The sequence below is a fragment of the Theobroma umbraticum genome, unplaced genomic scaffold (genome assembly GCF_002168275.2).
Source record: "Theobroma umbraticum cultivar Fairchild unplaced genomic scaffold, ASM216827v3 scaffold_44.0, whole genome shotgun sequence".
NCBI lineage: Eukaryota > Viridiplantae > Streptophyta > Magnoliopsida > Malvales > Malvaceae > Theobroma > Theobroma umbraticum.
Genome location: NW_018397255.1, coordinates 10,868,050 through 10,882,806, shown reverse-complemented (window position 1 = coordinate 10,882,806; position 14,757 = coordinate 10,868,050). Strand labels below are relative to the sequence as shown.

At 31.5% G+C, this 14,757-nt stretch overlaps 2 protein-coding genes across 2 annotated transcripts; one reads left to right on the top strand and one right to left on the bottom strand.

Annotated features, from left to right (window-relative positions):
* The first annotated feature begins 3,718 nt into the window (after positions 1-3,718).
* Positions 3,719-8,791, top strand: LOC110409279 (small nuclear ribonucleoprotein SmD1b-like). Its single transcript, XM_021418571.1, has 4 exons — positions 3,719-3,843; positions 3,984-4,060; positions 8,008-8,199; positions 8,296-8,791. Exons 1-4 carry the CDS (start codon positions 3,830-3,832, stop codon positions 8,355-8,357), a joined length of 345 nt encoding a protein of 114 aa, XP_021274246.1. The 5' UTR covers positions 3,719-3,829; the 3' UTR covers positions 8,358-8,791.
* Positions 8,792-8,996: 205 nt separating this feature from the next.
* LOC110409278 (ras-related protein RABB1c-like) lies at positions 8,997-12,885 on the bottom strand. Its single transcript, XM_021418570.2, has 6 exons — positions 12,513-12,885; positions 11,742-11,881; positions 11,070-11,152; positions 10,089-10,293; positions 9,941-10,009; positions 8,997-9,326 (listed from the first exon to the last, which is right to left on the bottom strand). Exons 1-6 carry the CDS (start codon positions 12,556-12,558, stop codon positions 9,234-9,236), a joined length of 636 nt encoding a protein of 211 aa, XP_021274245.1. The 5' UTR covers positions 12,559-12,885; the 3' UTR covers positions 8,997-9,233.
* Between the last annotated feature and the right edge of the window lie 1,872 nt (positions 12,886-14,757).

Genomic DNA, 14,757 nt, shown 5'->3' with positions numbered 1-14,757 from the left:
TATATTTATAAGTACTTAATTGCTCTCCCTTAGACATGTGACCTTGCTAGATTTTTTCTTCTCTTGTGATTATTATTAAATTAATAATCTATTGAATGAAATTATACTCTTGATCTGTCAATCATTCTTTGTATATGATATTTGAAAAAATTTTATAATATAAGTACAGCATATCGAAATATTTAATTTAATGATTAGTATTTAATTTTTTTATTTAAAGAATAAGATTGAAATTCTTCTACCTAAAACTTTTTGAGAAAAATATATAAAGAGTTTAAAAATGAGATTTATTCATAAATAAAAGCCATATGACTAGATATGATAAGATAATTAACTTGTTAGATTAAATGAAAGTAAGATTTACATCCATATTTAAGTATAATAATAGATGGATGCATAAATACACAAAAAATGAATAATTAATATTATCTTATCATTTGTATTACAATATTTTAGGTGAAAGAGATGGTTGTTAATATGATAACATTGCGTAAAATGCTTATCTCAATTGGGGATTAATGTAATAAATTAATAATTTATTAAATTTATAAAATAATATATTTAAAAAAACACATAAAATTCACTTGATATATAAATTAATAATCTCTTTATATATTAAAATATTATATATATATATATATGACTCAATTAAGAGGTCTTGTTAACTTCACGACTTTTTGATAATAATAAAAGATTACTTGAATGTGTAGGATAAAAAAATATGTCACTTAATGAAATAATAACTTGAAATCAAACATCAAAACTATTCAGAATAAGGGGTCACAAACTGAGTTATAAACAGAAACTTTTTAATTGGTTAACCAAAAGAGTTAGTCAGCTAAAATTCAAAAGTGAATATCCCAAGTGAATGTAGTCAAATTTGTTAAAAACAATTCTAGAAGTCTTAGATGACTAACATATCTCATGGTTGTTTAAGAGCAATGGAAGATCAGCATTAACAAACTACGAGAAGAATTAGTCAAACAAAGAAAAATTGATAAAAATGGTTGCTCTAAAAACAGTAAGCTATTAATTAGTTAAAACCTTTCTTAACCGATTAATAGAGTAAAGCAAATGACGAAACAAAGAAGACTTAAACGATTAAGAAGTATAGTTAACCAGCTAAAAGCGCACTATCAGAAAAATTTGAATTTGAATGTCTAAAGATAAACTAATTGTTATAAAAGATTCTAAATTATTTCCAACAATTAGAAGCCCATTAGAGTTGATTTTTCAAATATAAAAGATATATCCAACAGCTAAGAAAGACATAAGATGCTTCCAAAAACAAAAAAAAAGCTTAAAAATAGCAAAAATCCTCTCAATTCTTCTTGCGTTCAACTCTAATCTTTGTAATAGTTTTTAGCACCTCATCTTGTACCATTTAGATCAACTTAATGATCATAAGTACACATTCAAATCTATATTCCTTGATTACTTAAAGTGTGCGAGGCACTCTATAGGGATTAATTAAGCTTAAATTAGCTTGATTGTTGTTGTAGGTTTTTATTCAGCTATAGGAAAATTAGATTTAGGTTTTGGTTGATCTCTTGAAAAGCCATTGTTAAAAAGTTGTGGTTGAGCTTGTGAAAAGTCATTGTAAAAATTTAGTGGATGCTTAGGAAATCCACTGATTCTAATGAATTGATTTAAAAATCCTTGATTAAAAGATGAGGATAGTGAATGTTGGTTAAAAAGGCTGAATCACTATAAATCTTTGTATATTATCTACTTTTTTTTTTTATTTCTCCATTTCATTCTCCTTTAAATTATTCTTCCATGTGGTCCTCAACTTTTTATCATCTACTTTTAAGAAGCTCTAAGTTTAGTGACATTTAGAAAATGCCATTTATCCCCATCTAGCACATACTTAAGGATCGACAGGTCTTTGTAAAATATGACTTCAATGTTATTTGTTTTCTTTTAAAATTGATATCTCATTGTACTTCATATCTAACTTTTCTTAATGCATTAAAAAGCTCTAATGCTATGTTCTTATGTTATAAGGGAAAATTATGCAATGCAGTGGCGAAATTAGGATTTCATGTTGTGAGCGAAAACAATGTTTATAAAACAGTTATATTAGAAGTTCAATACTTAAAGAAGCAAAATTATAAATTAAAAAAAAAGTAAGAACAAGACTATAAAATTTTAAAAAATAAAAGAAAATTTTAAAATTTTAAAACTTTTGAAACAACGAGGCCCTTATTAGCTCTTCCCTTAGCCCCTGATACAATGTAATTGTTACTTTAAGTTCATCTTTGTGCTAAATAAGCTTTAGTATAAAACTATTATTTTCAACTTTATCTTCTTTCTTGTTATCCGTTATTAATAATTTACTTGTCCTGAATAATGATAATTTTTAATTCGATAATTAGATAGTACTCATATAGTTATAATACACAATATATAAATTAAATTTAATATTTTAAAAAATAATAAAATTATCTTGATAAATTATTTTTTAATTAATGAATAAATCAATAAATTATTAATTTATTAATCAAATAATATTTTAATTAATTAATAAATTTTATGATCTTAAAAATATTAATTTATAAAAATTTTATTGTATATTTAGCTAACTATACTAATAATAAATTGAATAAAAGCTTAAATAAGGATGGAACGGGAACGGCTTAGGCTTGGTTTAGGTGGGCTCGTGACAGGCGGCGTCATCCATAAGCAGGTTGCTTTAGTGGAATTAGGAATAGCGACGAGCAATACGGCCCGGTGGGGCCCAAAGTGGATCAGAAATAGCAGGCGTTAGATGACACAAAGGAAGGTTTTTTGCTTTCAACTTGAAATTGAAGTTGATGGGGCACCCCTCTCGATTCAGCGTTGCTGATGCTGATATACACATTCCTTGGCCTTTCAAATCTTTGAGTCAAAGTTGCCAATCAAACATTTATATCAATTTATTCCAACCGTTGTTTTCCGACAAGTTAATAAGAGCGTACTTGATATTGTATTTAAAAACAATAATAATTAGAATGATGTTAACTAGACAATGACACAAACCCCTCCACTAGTTTGAAAAGATCCCCTGGCCATTTATTGCTAATGTTAAGGTAATTATTCAACCCTTAACTCTATCATATTAACTCCTCCTTTTACATAATTTCAACCTCTTTATTCCTTAATTTCTAATTGGACTTAATAATCAAAATTAAAAAGAAAAAAAACACTATAATCAAACCCTTTGCTCTTCCCCAACAAATAAAAAATCTCACATTGACTTAAACTCAAAATTCCCTAAATCCGAACCATATGAAAAAAGTAACCAAAAAGAATTCAAATAAATAATTCATATAATTTAATTTCAAAAAATTAACAATTTTGAACTCAAAATGGTTCAATGTAATAATTTTAATGTTAAATTTAAATGACTCAAATTCAAAATAACTCAAATTAAAAATAATTCAAAATTTTATTTTGTAATAAACTAATGTAACGTAAAATTATTATGTAATCACATTACAATAAATGATATGTGACTATAGTTCAAAACAAATACAATCAGATTACATTATATTTTGAATGTTATTAAAGATATTTTTACTGTTTAATTTTATTATTTTGTTAAAAATATTATTAAGAATAGGGGAGAAATCAGCAGTCTTGGGCTGCTTATGGGCCAAGGTATCTTTGGCCCAAATGAACTTGTGACCAACCTAAGTGGAGTCAGATTCAGCCTTAAATCCGATCCACTGCCGACTCAAAGTGCTCCGAGTCTCCAAAGGGGGAGAGGGTTTTGCACTTTTGCTTTTGCATCATTGGCGCTGGACTCTGGAGCTCTGCTCTGTTGCTCTGCTCAAACCATTTCACCATGAAGCTCGTACGGTAATCCTCCTATCTTCCTTCCTTTCTTCGTTTCTTCTTCTTTTGACAGCTTTCCACTTTTTAACTTCAAATAACAAGCAATATTCCCTCTCTTTTTCTTTAAATTTCGATTAATGTCTATAAATGATGGAAAAATTTAGGTTTTTAATGAAGTTAAACAACGAGACTGTCTCCATCGAGCTCAAAAACGGAACTGTTGTCCATGGCACTATCACAGGTTCCTCTCTCTCTCTCTCTCACTGTTTTTATTTTTTTTACAATTTACAGTTACAATATTCATTATTCTCATTTCGGTTTTTCCCTAAATAATTGAACATATATATAACTCCTTTTTTGTTTTTGGTTTCTTCTTCTTTTCCGTGGTTTTCGTTGTTAAGATTCCTATTTATTACTGTTTGACCTTAATTTCAAATAAATAGTACATTGTCTAAGAGATTATTATGCTTTACACCAGCAATGTAGTTTAAAAACTTCCCAATCCGGTCTATATCCTAAATTTTATCAGCTTATTTTAGGTAATTATCAAAGTATGAGTCAAAAATTAAATAAACAAATTACCCCTGCAGGTTTTGTCTCTAATTCCTCACGGTCCATTAGTATTGGTAATAGACAGCCCCTCTTAAACGTGTAAATGGTATTAATGGATAATGTGAAATGAGTAAAATGCCTCTCGTATAAGTGTGACCTAATCATGTCATTTGGAAGCCTAATCACTCCTCACTACCTAATTTTCACCCCTTTACATCTCTTCTGGCTTTTACTCACGCCAATCGAATAGGGTTAGGGTTTTTCTAGGTTCTCCAATTAGTGAACTGATTAAAAGCTTCATCTGATTCCAAAAAGCTCAAAACAAATTTGTTCAATCAACTGCCTTAAATTGGTTTGGTTTTTATATACTTTTAAACCGTATTTGAAATTGAGAGTGAAAACTCAAGGTTTGTTGATCAATTTGCATCGATTCTAGTGTTGTGCTTTTTTGTTAAGCATTCTGGTGTTGTGCTTCTATGGTTAGGATTGAGTTTTTTAATTCAAGAATTCCGATTAGGATTAAGGCATGGGTCCGAGGTTGGAGTTGTAACCTCGGACCCAAACCTTAACCATGACCTTAATTGAAATGAATTTGGCAATTTAGGGGTTGGTAAGTAATTGGTGGTGTTAGATCAATTTGAATTTGGGGATTTAGGGTTCAAGTTCGGGTTCAAACCTCGAACCCTAACACTAACCCTAATCGATTCGAACTGAACCCAAACTTGAACCTCAATCCTAAACAATTCGAATTTGGAGATTTCAAGAACCCAAAACCTTAATTGATTCGAATTTGGGGATTACACCTTTGCTAAGTAATTGGTGGTATTTGGGTTAGGTGTTAAAGTTAGGGTTAGAGAATTGGAAATCCTAATTGATTATAATTTGAGTGTTTCATCCCAGATGCGAAATTGGTTGTATTTTGGTTAGGATTCGAAATTGGGGTTATGGTTTAACATTTTAGGTCAGCTAACCTATTGTAATTTGTTTTTCAAGTTTGGACATGGCCGACTTCTCTATGACTCGATGGTTTACCATAACACAAATATGACTCAATGGTGCACCATAACACAAATGTGATGACAATCAAGAATGTTGATTTAGACAGATATTCATACATAAAGTTGATGAATGATGTATTCAAACTGATGGTTGATGATTCCAATGTTGGAGTAGGAATGAGTGTCTTTATTAGTGCACGACATCCAAAATCCAAGGAGGTTTTTGAATTGAGAAATGACAGTGATTTTCTCAAGCTCTTCCAAATATATGAAGGTGCCAAGAAAGTCCATCTCTACTTAGACCTAATACCTGTAATTTCCCTGCAAACAATGGATTCTAACCTTGGTAAGTTTTTTAATGATGTAAATGTGAATTTTGAGGTGAATGTGAAAATTGATGTTAATGTGGATGTTGACGTACATATTGTTGATAGAAGGAAAATCCACCTTGACTTGGACCTAATACGTGCAATTCCCCTGTAAACAATGGATTCTAACCTTGGTAAGTTTTTTGATGATGTAAATGTGAATGTTGAGGTAAATTTGAATATTGATGTTAATGTGAATGCTGATGTACATATTGCTGATAGAAGGGGAGTTTTTGGTTTAGGAACAGGAAGAGGTAGTGTTGGGGAAGGTAGTTCCAATCATGTTGATGTTGGTAATTCAATTGTTGCTTGTGGTATTAGTGAATCAAGTAGTGATTCTAGGGACATATATGTGTCAGAAGGAATGGATTTGTCCAATGAGAATATAGACTGGATGCCTAAGTCAGTGAGTGAAAAAGATGTAAGTTTGTCTCAAGCCAATTCTTAGGAGAATGTTGAGGAAGATGGTGATAATGATGGACGGTCTAATATTGGTAGTGGGGTGGACAAATATAACCAAACAAGCTTCGACTATGGTAAGGAGGGTAGAGCTATTGATATGTCACTTATGGCATCTCTTACGCTACTGATGAGAGTGGGAAGGTAAGACTAGCTGAGAACATTTTATTCAACAATGTTCATCGTTTAGGGAGGTGATGATAGATTTCATGATTTAGGAAGGGATTGAGTAGTATAGGGCCAAGAATGAGAAAACAAGATATAGGGTATAGTTCAAAGGTAATGAGTGTGAGTGGATGGTTGACGCATCCCTATGTTTGGATAGGAAGACTTTTAAAATCACAAGTCTTCCACTTTATCTTGAGAAAGGAATATTTTTGGATGATGTTTTGATTCTTGACATTGAGATTGGACCCGTTGATAGTGGTTCTTAGATTTTTTTGTGAAGCTAGCGGTCTTCATGTGAACAAAGAGGTTTTTGTGAAGATAATGGTTTTTATGTGCACTAAGGGATTTGATGTAAATGCACTATATTTATATGGTGAATAGCAATATATATGTATTTCAAAATTATTTATGTTCAATTTCTTTATTTTCAGTTTTTTTATGTTGTTATTCACTATAAATGTAGTGCATTTATATCAGGTGCCTTAGTGTACATGAGGATTACTATTTTCACAAAACCATTTGTGCACGTGAACTAGCTTTACAAAAGAATTTGAGTTTTGAACTATAATCCTAAATTTCCAAATTTGAATTAATTAGGGTGTTGGTTTTGAACTCGAACTTTATCCCTAAATTCAAATTGATTAGGGTTAGGATTTGATTTTTGGATTATAACCTTCACCTTAATACCATAAATTACTTACCAGCCTTTCAATCTCCAATTTGATTCAATTAGAGTTAGGGTTAGGGTTTGTGTTTTGGGTTATAACCTGAACCCACATCTTAACCCTAATAGCAACAATAGAGCCATTTTTTTCTAGGGTTGAAATCTTCAAATCCTAATGGAGCCCTAGAATTAAAAAACCCTAACCCTAACCCTAACCCTAACAATAGAAGCACAATAACAGAAAGCTTACCACAGACGAATAACACCAGAATTGATGAACAAAACCCGAGTTTCACTCTCGATTTTAAATATGGTTTAAAGGTGCCTTAAAAACCAAATCAAATTTTTTTAGAGGAACAAAAACCCAACTAATTTAAGGCAATCAATGGAACAAACTTGTTTTGGGCTTTTTGGTCGTAGGATGAAGCTTTTAATTGGTTCACTAATCTACAAATCTAAAAAAAGCTAATCCTAATCACTTGGTGTGAGGAGCGTCTAAAGAGATGCAAAGGGGTGAACAACGAGTAGTTAGGAGTGTACACTTTGGGGCAGATTGTCAATTACTAATACTAATGGATCCACGTGAAATTTATTACCCATACTAATGGACCCTTGTGTACCTTTTTTTTTTCTTTCCATGCACTTTGCAAAGCATGCGGTTGGAATTTTTGCTTTATTGGATCTAGTATTCAATGCCAAGAATTAGCCTTTTTTATCGTAGTTACATACGATCTTACCTATGCTGCTTTTTCCTTCTTTTTTTTTTTCTGAAAGTTTTTTGTTGTAAATTATTCTTAGTCTTTAAGTTTTCATTTCAATTCTTCCTGGTAAGATGATAAATGGAAATGGAAGTTTTGGCAAGACTACTGAAAATTTTGACATGACTTGGAGACTACTGCTCCTTTGTTATCCCCGTTTTGCTGTTTTCTGGAAAGTCAAATGCACTGTCTGAAAAGTTGCTTTTGCTGTAATCTTATAGGGGTTGATGTTAGCATGAATACACATTTGAAGACTGTGAAGCTAACGCTGAAAGGAAAAAACCCAGTTACCCTTGACCATCTGAGTGTGAGGGGGAACAACATTCGTTATTATATTCTCCCTGACAGCTTGAATCTGGAAACTTTGCTTGTGGAGGAGACACCAAGGGTTAAGCCTAAGAAGCCAGCTGCTGGTATTTGTATATTTCACTTTTCAGTTCATTTGTTCCGAGCAGATTACAATTTTCTATGCATCTTTCTCATTTCTACTAATTTACCCATCTATTCAGGGAGGCCTTCGGTACGTGGACGTGGCCGGGGGCGTGGACGTGGCCGGGGTCGAGGTCGCTAATTGCCTTATGCAATTTGCCTGTGTCAGTTTTTGCAGCATCATGTACTTTACTATTGGAGTATATTAGAGGAGAATTGAAGGGAACAACCAGCTTGAAGGATAGGAAGAATCCTTCTAGCTTTTCCCTAGTTGCCTGTTCTATAAATGTAACTAAGTTTCATCGCGAGAAAATTTAAGGGGAGAGTCTAGTTAAACAATCAGTTAACAGAGTTGCATTCGCTTTAATTTTTCCATGAGAAAGAAAATCTAGGCAAATGCCGCTAGCAGATGCTGCAGACATGGAACAGGGTAATTATAAATTTCCGGGGATGGCGATTGCAGTCTCCATTGCAAGCTTTATCATTCTTATAACTGTCGGATTATATCAAAAATAGTAACCTGTCATGTTTTAATTTTTTGCTTCAACCGCATATTGTTTTGTGAGTTTAATGTTACATGGTTGAAGTTGAGTTTCTGTGTTTGGTCTGAGTCTCTATGGACTAACCTCTAGGGTCTCCAATGCCTAGAAGTTGCATTGGATGATGCCATAAAAGGTTTTTCGCAATAAAGTGATAACTCACGAATATGGTGTGCATGCATATGGACTCACACCAATGGTTCTTTGAGTCCAAGACTTGTTATATTCGAGAAAAGAAAAAAGAAAGAACAAAATTCATTGTAGTACCAATGGCGGGCAGAAAAAGAAGAGGGGGCAGGGAGCTGATGGTCTCTTTCGAAAGGAACTTATGTAATAAGAAACAATTATATCTATTAGTAACCTGTGGAAGATTATTGTAAAAACAAGATGATGGAGAATCCAATAGCAAAAGTACAACAAACCTATAAATTAACAATCAAATGCCCAAAATATTTCAACTTGGAAAGAGAACCTAATTTTCAGCTGCAGCAGCCGCCTGCCTGAGAAGCCGTACCATCTCTACCTCCTGATGATGCTGCGATGGCTTCATGTCCAATTTTTATGCCATAAGACTGCAAACATAGTACAAGAAAAGAAGATTGATAATCCAAGTATACAACCATTCCATAATGCTGCCTTAGAAACAACTAACATTCTTCAGGACCCAACAACCGAGCACTACCCTAAAAACTTAAAAAGCATGTGATTTATTTAATTCTAATTATATTTACCTCTCTGATTTAAATCTTATTAAATATCACAAAAACTGCAAGCCAATTTCTCAGAAATTAAATATGCAGACAGACGTAAATATTATCTAATACAATAAACAATTTATTAGCCTCTCAAACCCTTGTGTACAGAGGGGTATTAGTTAAAAATAGGAGCTCGATGGAGAAAGTGAGAACAGAGAAAAATTAAGGGAAGGAAACTGAAATTGCACTTGTCATTTTTCTTTTCCTTAAAAGGGGAAAAAGTAGGAGTTAGAGTTGAGGATAAACATAATATTCAAATATGAGCTAAATAACCAGATGCCAAAATTTGATATAACTTTTGCCTTATTAAATACAAAACAGAAAGAGGGAAAGGGAAGGATGAAGAGACAGAGATGGGTGAATTGAACATAATAGTTTGATACAAAGAGATCGTAGAAATTGTAGGGTAAATATAAGCAGACAAAGCTAACCTCATTAGATATGTCAATTATGCCGTCCTGTATTTTCTTGTAAATTTTCGCGGCTGTGCTTATAAATGCCTGCAATAATTTTTTGTTACAAAAGTTTTGAGAATAAATATCAAATAGGACATATAAAGATAAAAGAGGTTATCATCACCTCTTCAACATTTTGAGCTGTTTTCGCTGAGGCCTCCATGAATATCAGCCCATGTTCCTTAGCAAACAGCTCGCCTTCCTCTGTGCTCACTGCTCTTCTATGAGCCAAATCACACTTGTTGCCAATAAGCATTACTGTCATGTTTGCATTTGCATGCTGCCTTGCATCCTCCAACCAGCTAGCCAAGTGATTGAAAGTCTCCCTCCTGAATATTGATCATATAAATTTATTTATCAACAGCATAGGCAGACAAATTTGATCTATCCAGACAACTTCATACAGTCATATACTTATTGAGTATACAAAATGCAGTATCAGGAATATTATTAATGCACTAAAGAAATCTTCATACTAAAAGAGAATCCTAGATTAGTGCAACATTAAAGAGGATTAGATGGCGAATGACAGCAACAAAGTTCTCTTTCTCCTAAAAAACAATATCTATATCAAAGGCCGATTTTGGTCCAAACAACATTGCCAGCAATCACATAGTAAAAATATTGCAATGTGTTTGAGAATTACACAATCAAGAATAGAGTTCCGAAACTGGTAGGCTAAAATTCTTATATCCATTTAAATAATTCAATCCATAAATTGCAATGTTCTTCCATTAAGCAAATAAGCAAACAACATATATATATATATATATATATATATATATATAGAGAGAGAGAGAGAGAGAGAGAGAGATAGATAGATAGATAGATAGATAGATAACAGCAAATATCTACAAACTCCTATGCAATGGAGCTACAATTTGAACTTTATTATAACATTGAAACAATTTTCACACCAATGCCCTCCAAAGTATTAACTTTAGTAGTAAGACAATTACAAGCTTAAATTGCAGCCAACGGACCATGGAAAATTGCTTCAATGAGTAATATAGTCATGTAGAAGAATATACAAAAGAAAAGGTGGGTTGTCTAGAAGTTAAGTAACTTCATTGTCATAACTCAAAAGTTCTAAAAGAAAGAATACCTAGTGATATCATAAACCAGAAGTGCACCAGCAGCCCCTCGGTAATAGGACCGTGTAATGGATCTGAATGACTCTTGACCTGCCTGAAAACAAAGAAAAATTCAACATCCACAACTGAAACAAACATGCTTTAAATTTTAAACGGCTTAAGCAAGGGTTTCATTAGTATTTAACAGTGGTAGAAATAGCAACCACCGAGGAGAACATATCACAATTACTTTTGGCATCATCAAGGAAATTTTGCTAAAGCATATAAAATTCTAGGGCAGATAAACTTATTATCCTACTTCAAAGCATGATAAAGCCTATCTTTTTTCCATGACAAAATTAATGAGCCGTACACACATGGTATTAAATATGAACACGCGTTCCTCAAATATTTAATTATTCTAATTATTTGGTATTTAGGTAAAACTAAGATCCATTTATCTTAACACAACCCTTCAGGAGCTTGCCTGAAAGCTTAGCTTTCCACAAGGTTGCACTCAGACCTCCCAGAAATACCATAAATTCACAGGATAGACAATTTGAACCTTTCACATCCTACTTTGATACTATGTTAGGGAATTCCTGTGCAATGTAGCAGCTTAGATTGACAAATATAACTCCAACTGCACAAAAACACACATTACATAGAACATAACTTTAAACTAAACACAAGAAAAAACCAACCGTGTCCCATATTTGAAGCTTTATCGGTTTGTTTTCAAAAGTGATCATTCTGGCTCCAAATTCAACACCAATTGTTAAATCATGAACAGGCTGAAATCGTTTGTCGGTAAATTGCAAAAGAAGACATGATTTTCCAACTCCTGCACAAACAAAAAGAACATACCAATATTAGAAGCACATAAAATACACTTTCAAATTCTCGAATACAGGCATTACATCCTTGGGAAAGTAATCTTGCCAAAATGGCCAAATAGCGTATCATATGCCAAAGTGCTTAATGTAGCTAGCTTCACCGGAATGCAATTTCAGTCTTCGTTGTCTCAGCATTTGCAATGCTAACACAATATCATGCTTAATATAGGCATTACTCCATTCTAGATCCTCTAAACATTCTTCATCTTAAAAAAGGTCATAGGAATCAAGGGCCTCATCAAATTATACAGAAGGTGACAATGCACCCTTTACTTCTTCAATTGGCAATGACAAGCTTAGAAATTGACAGTGTTAATGAAAAAAAAAATCCTTCAGTAAAGCTTTAAATTCCTAGAAAATTCAGAACTTGATGTTGCTTACAGAATCAAACCCATGAGACCTTTTTTCTTTTTTTTTTCAAAAAAGGACTTGAATGAGATATAGAGAAAGAGTCAAAACAGCAAATTATACTTGTAAAGAAACATTAAAAGAAAAAAACATATAAGAACGACCCAGATACCAAAATTCAAAATAAAAAAAAAAGACTAGCAACTTAGGAAAATACGAAAGGAACCGTACCTGTATCTCCAATGATAATATACTTGAAAAGGTAAGCATACGACATCGTTTCTACTCGTATTTGCTCAAACCCCGAATACCCAAAATCCCGAATTCCGTACTTTTGATTCGTAAACGAATGGTCAGATATTATGACCAAAAGAATTTGATTTATATCACCAAAAACGAATCAAACAAGTAAAAAACAAAAGGTTTTTTCCTTTAGAATAAATGGTTTTAACAGTGTTAAGTGTATGTTAAGAATGAAGAGAAAGCCTCAAGCAAATCAAAAGAAACAAGAAGTAATAGAGGGGTTAATGATCCCTTCTTCTTCCCCCCCTTCTGTTTTATTTCCTTCTAACACTGCAATTCCTTTCAACAAAAAATATAGAAAGGAAACGGAAGGGCCCTCTTTTATATGACCAGGCTGTTCGTCGGTTATCTTAACCGCGAAGAATTATGAAAAACACACAAACAAACAAAGGCCCACTGTTATCAAGATCCAAGCCCAAATAATAAAACTTCGGCTTTGAGTTTTGCTGTATTTCCAATTGGACTTGCTTACCAATTTTTATCCATAGTCTGATTGACACTTTGGAAATTCAAGCCCAGTTCACTTGGCCCGGCTCAGCCTGTTATTAGTTTATTATTAAATATAAAATAATAATATTTAAAAACCAATGAATAACACATATTTATTTCATTGGAGCTCTGCACATATGTTTATTTTTCGGACAATTGTTTAATGGATTTATTTTCCATCTACAATTTTTTTGAAAAAAAAATATTAACAAGGGCAATGGGAGAGAATGAGTTGGTTCAATTGGTTAAAATATTAAAATCAGAAATAATTTAGGTTTAAATAATAAAAATATTCTTGAAATATATAAATTTATGCCATTGAACTCTTATATTTTTATTATACCAAAAAAAATTTTATCTTTTGATTTTTATTAAAAGAAAAACTCTTTGTTTTTGTTTTTTGTTCATACAATCTCTTAATTTATAATGAAAAATTGACGACTTAATGACAATTTCTAGCCACATGTCATATAATATGGTTCGATAATGTAATTATGTGACAACTAAGGTGACCGTGTCATAAGATTGCATCACATGGAACATGACGAGTGCAAAAAGGAAAACAAAAATCAAATATCTAGCTTAGTTGTTAATGATTACATCATCAAGTCATCGTCATATATAGTGAGTTTTCATTTTGTATTAAGAGTTTACGTGGATACAATTAAAAACATAGTTTTTTTTTTTTTACAAATGAAAGATAAGGAGTTATTCTGAAGCAAGACATTGAGAAAAACTTAGAATTAAAGTAAACTCAAAACGGATGATATTGAATCGATTTATTTTAATAAGAGATTTGATTTTTACTGTAAGTAAATCTATGTTATTTAAATTTCATTCCACGTGTACATAATAATAAAAAATCATCAAATAAATAAATGAACTTTTGAATTAAATGTCACAAATAAGAGTTCTTCGAGTTTTAGGCTGTGTAACATAATATTAGTAACTTTGAACCACATGAGAAGTACACATGAATGAATATCGGAAATCAACAATGAAGCATATGTTTAATGCTTAATGTCTCAAACATTTTAATCACAAGAAGTTCATAAGTCCCAGGTATTGACTAAAGTTTTGCTTGTATCGGCATATGGGCTAGCCCCATGAATATTGGTTAAGCATTGGATTTAGCGTTTCCTCTATAGGGAAATCCCACAGTCAGATCTAGCTTGTCAAATCCAATCATGGGCAGTATCGAGTTTTAGAGATTGCATATTGACGCTCGTTACGTTTGGTCGATGGAAAGAAAGAAAAGAAAGTAAAAAGAAAACATTAAAATGAATTTAAAATAAAAAGTTCAAGTTTTACTTATAAATTATAAAAAATTAATATTTTAAAATTAAATTAAGATTTTAATTACAAATTTTTAATATTTTAAAATTTTAAAAACAATAAATAAATAAATAAATAATATATTTTTTAAAAGTAATAAAATAATAATATTAATTATTTAATTATAAATTATTAATATTTTAAATGAAATGTAAATTATTAATATTCTATCAATTAAAATGCATAATGCTATTAAAATTTAAGTAACAATTTATTAATATGTTTAATAAATAATTAAAATAATAAATATTTTAATTTAAAAATTAAATATTACAATAAAAGGTATTTTTATAATTTATCAATTATTTCGTAATTATTCCTAAAACTATTCTTACTAATCAAACATTAG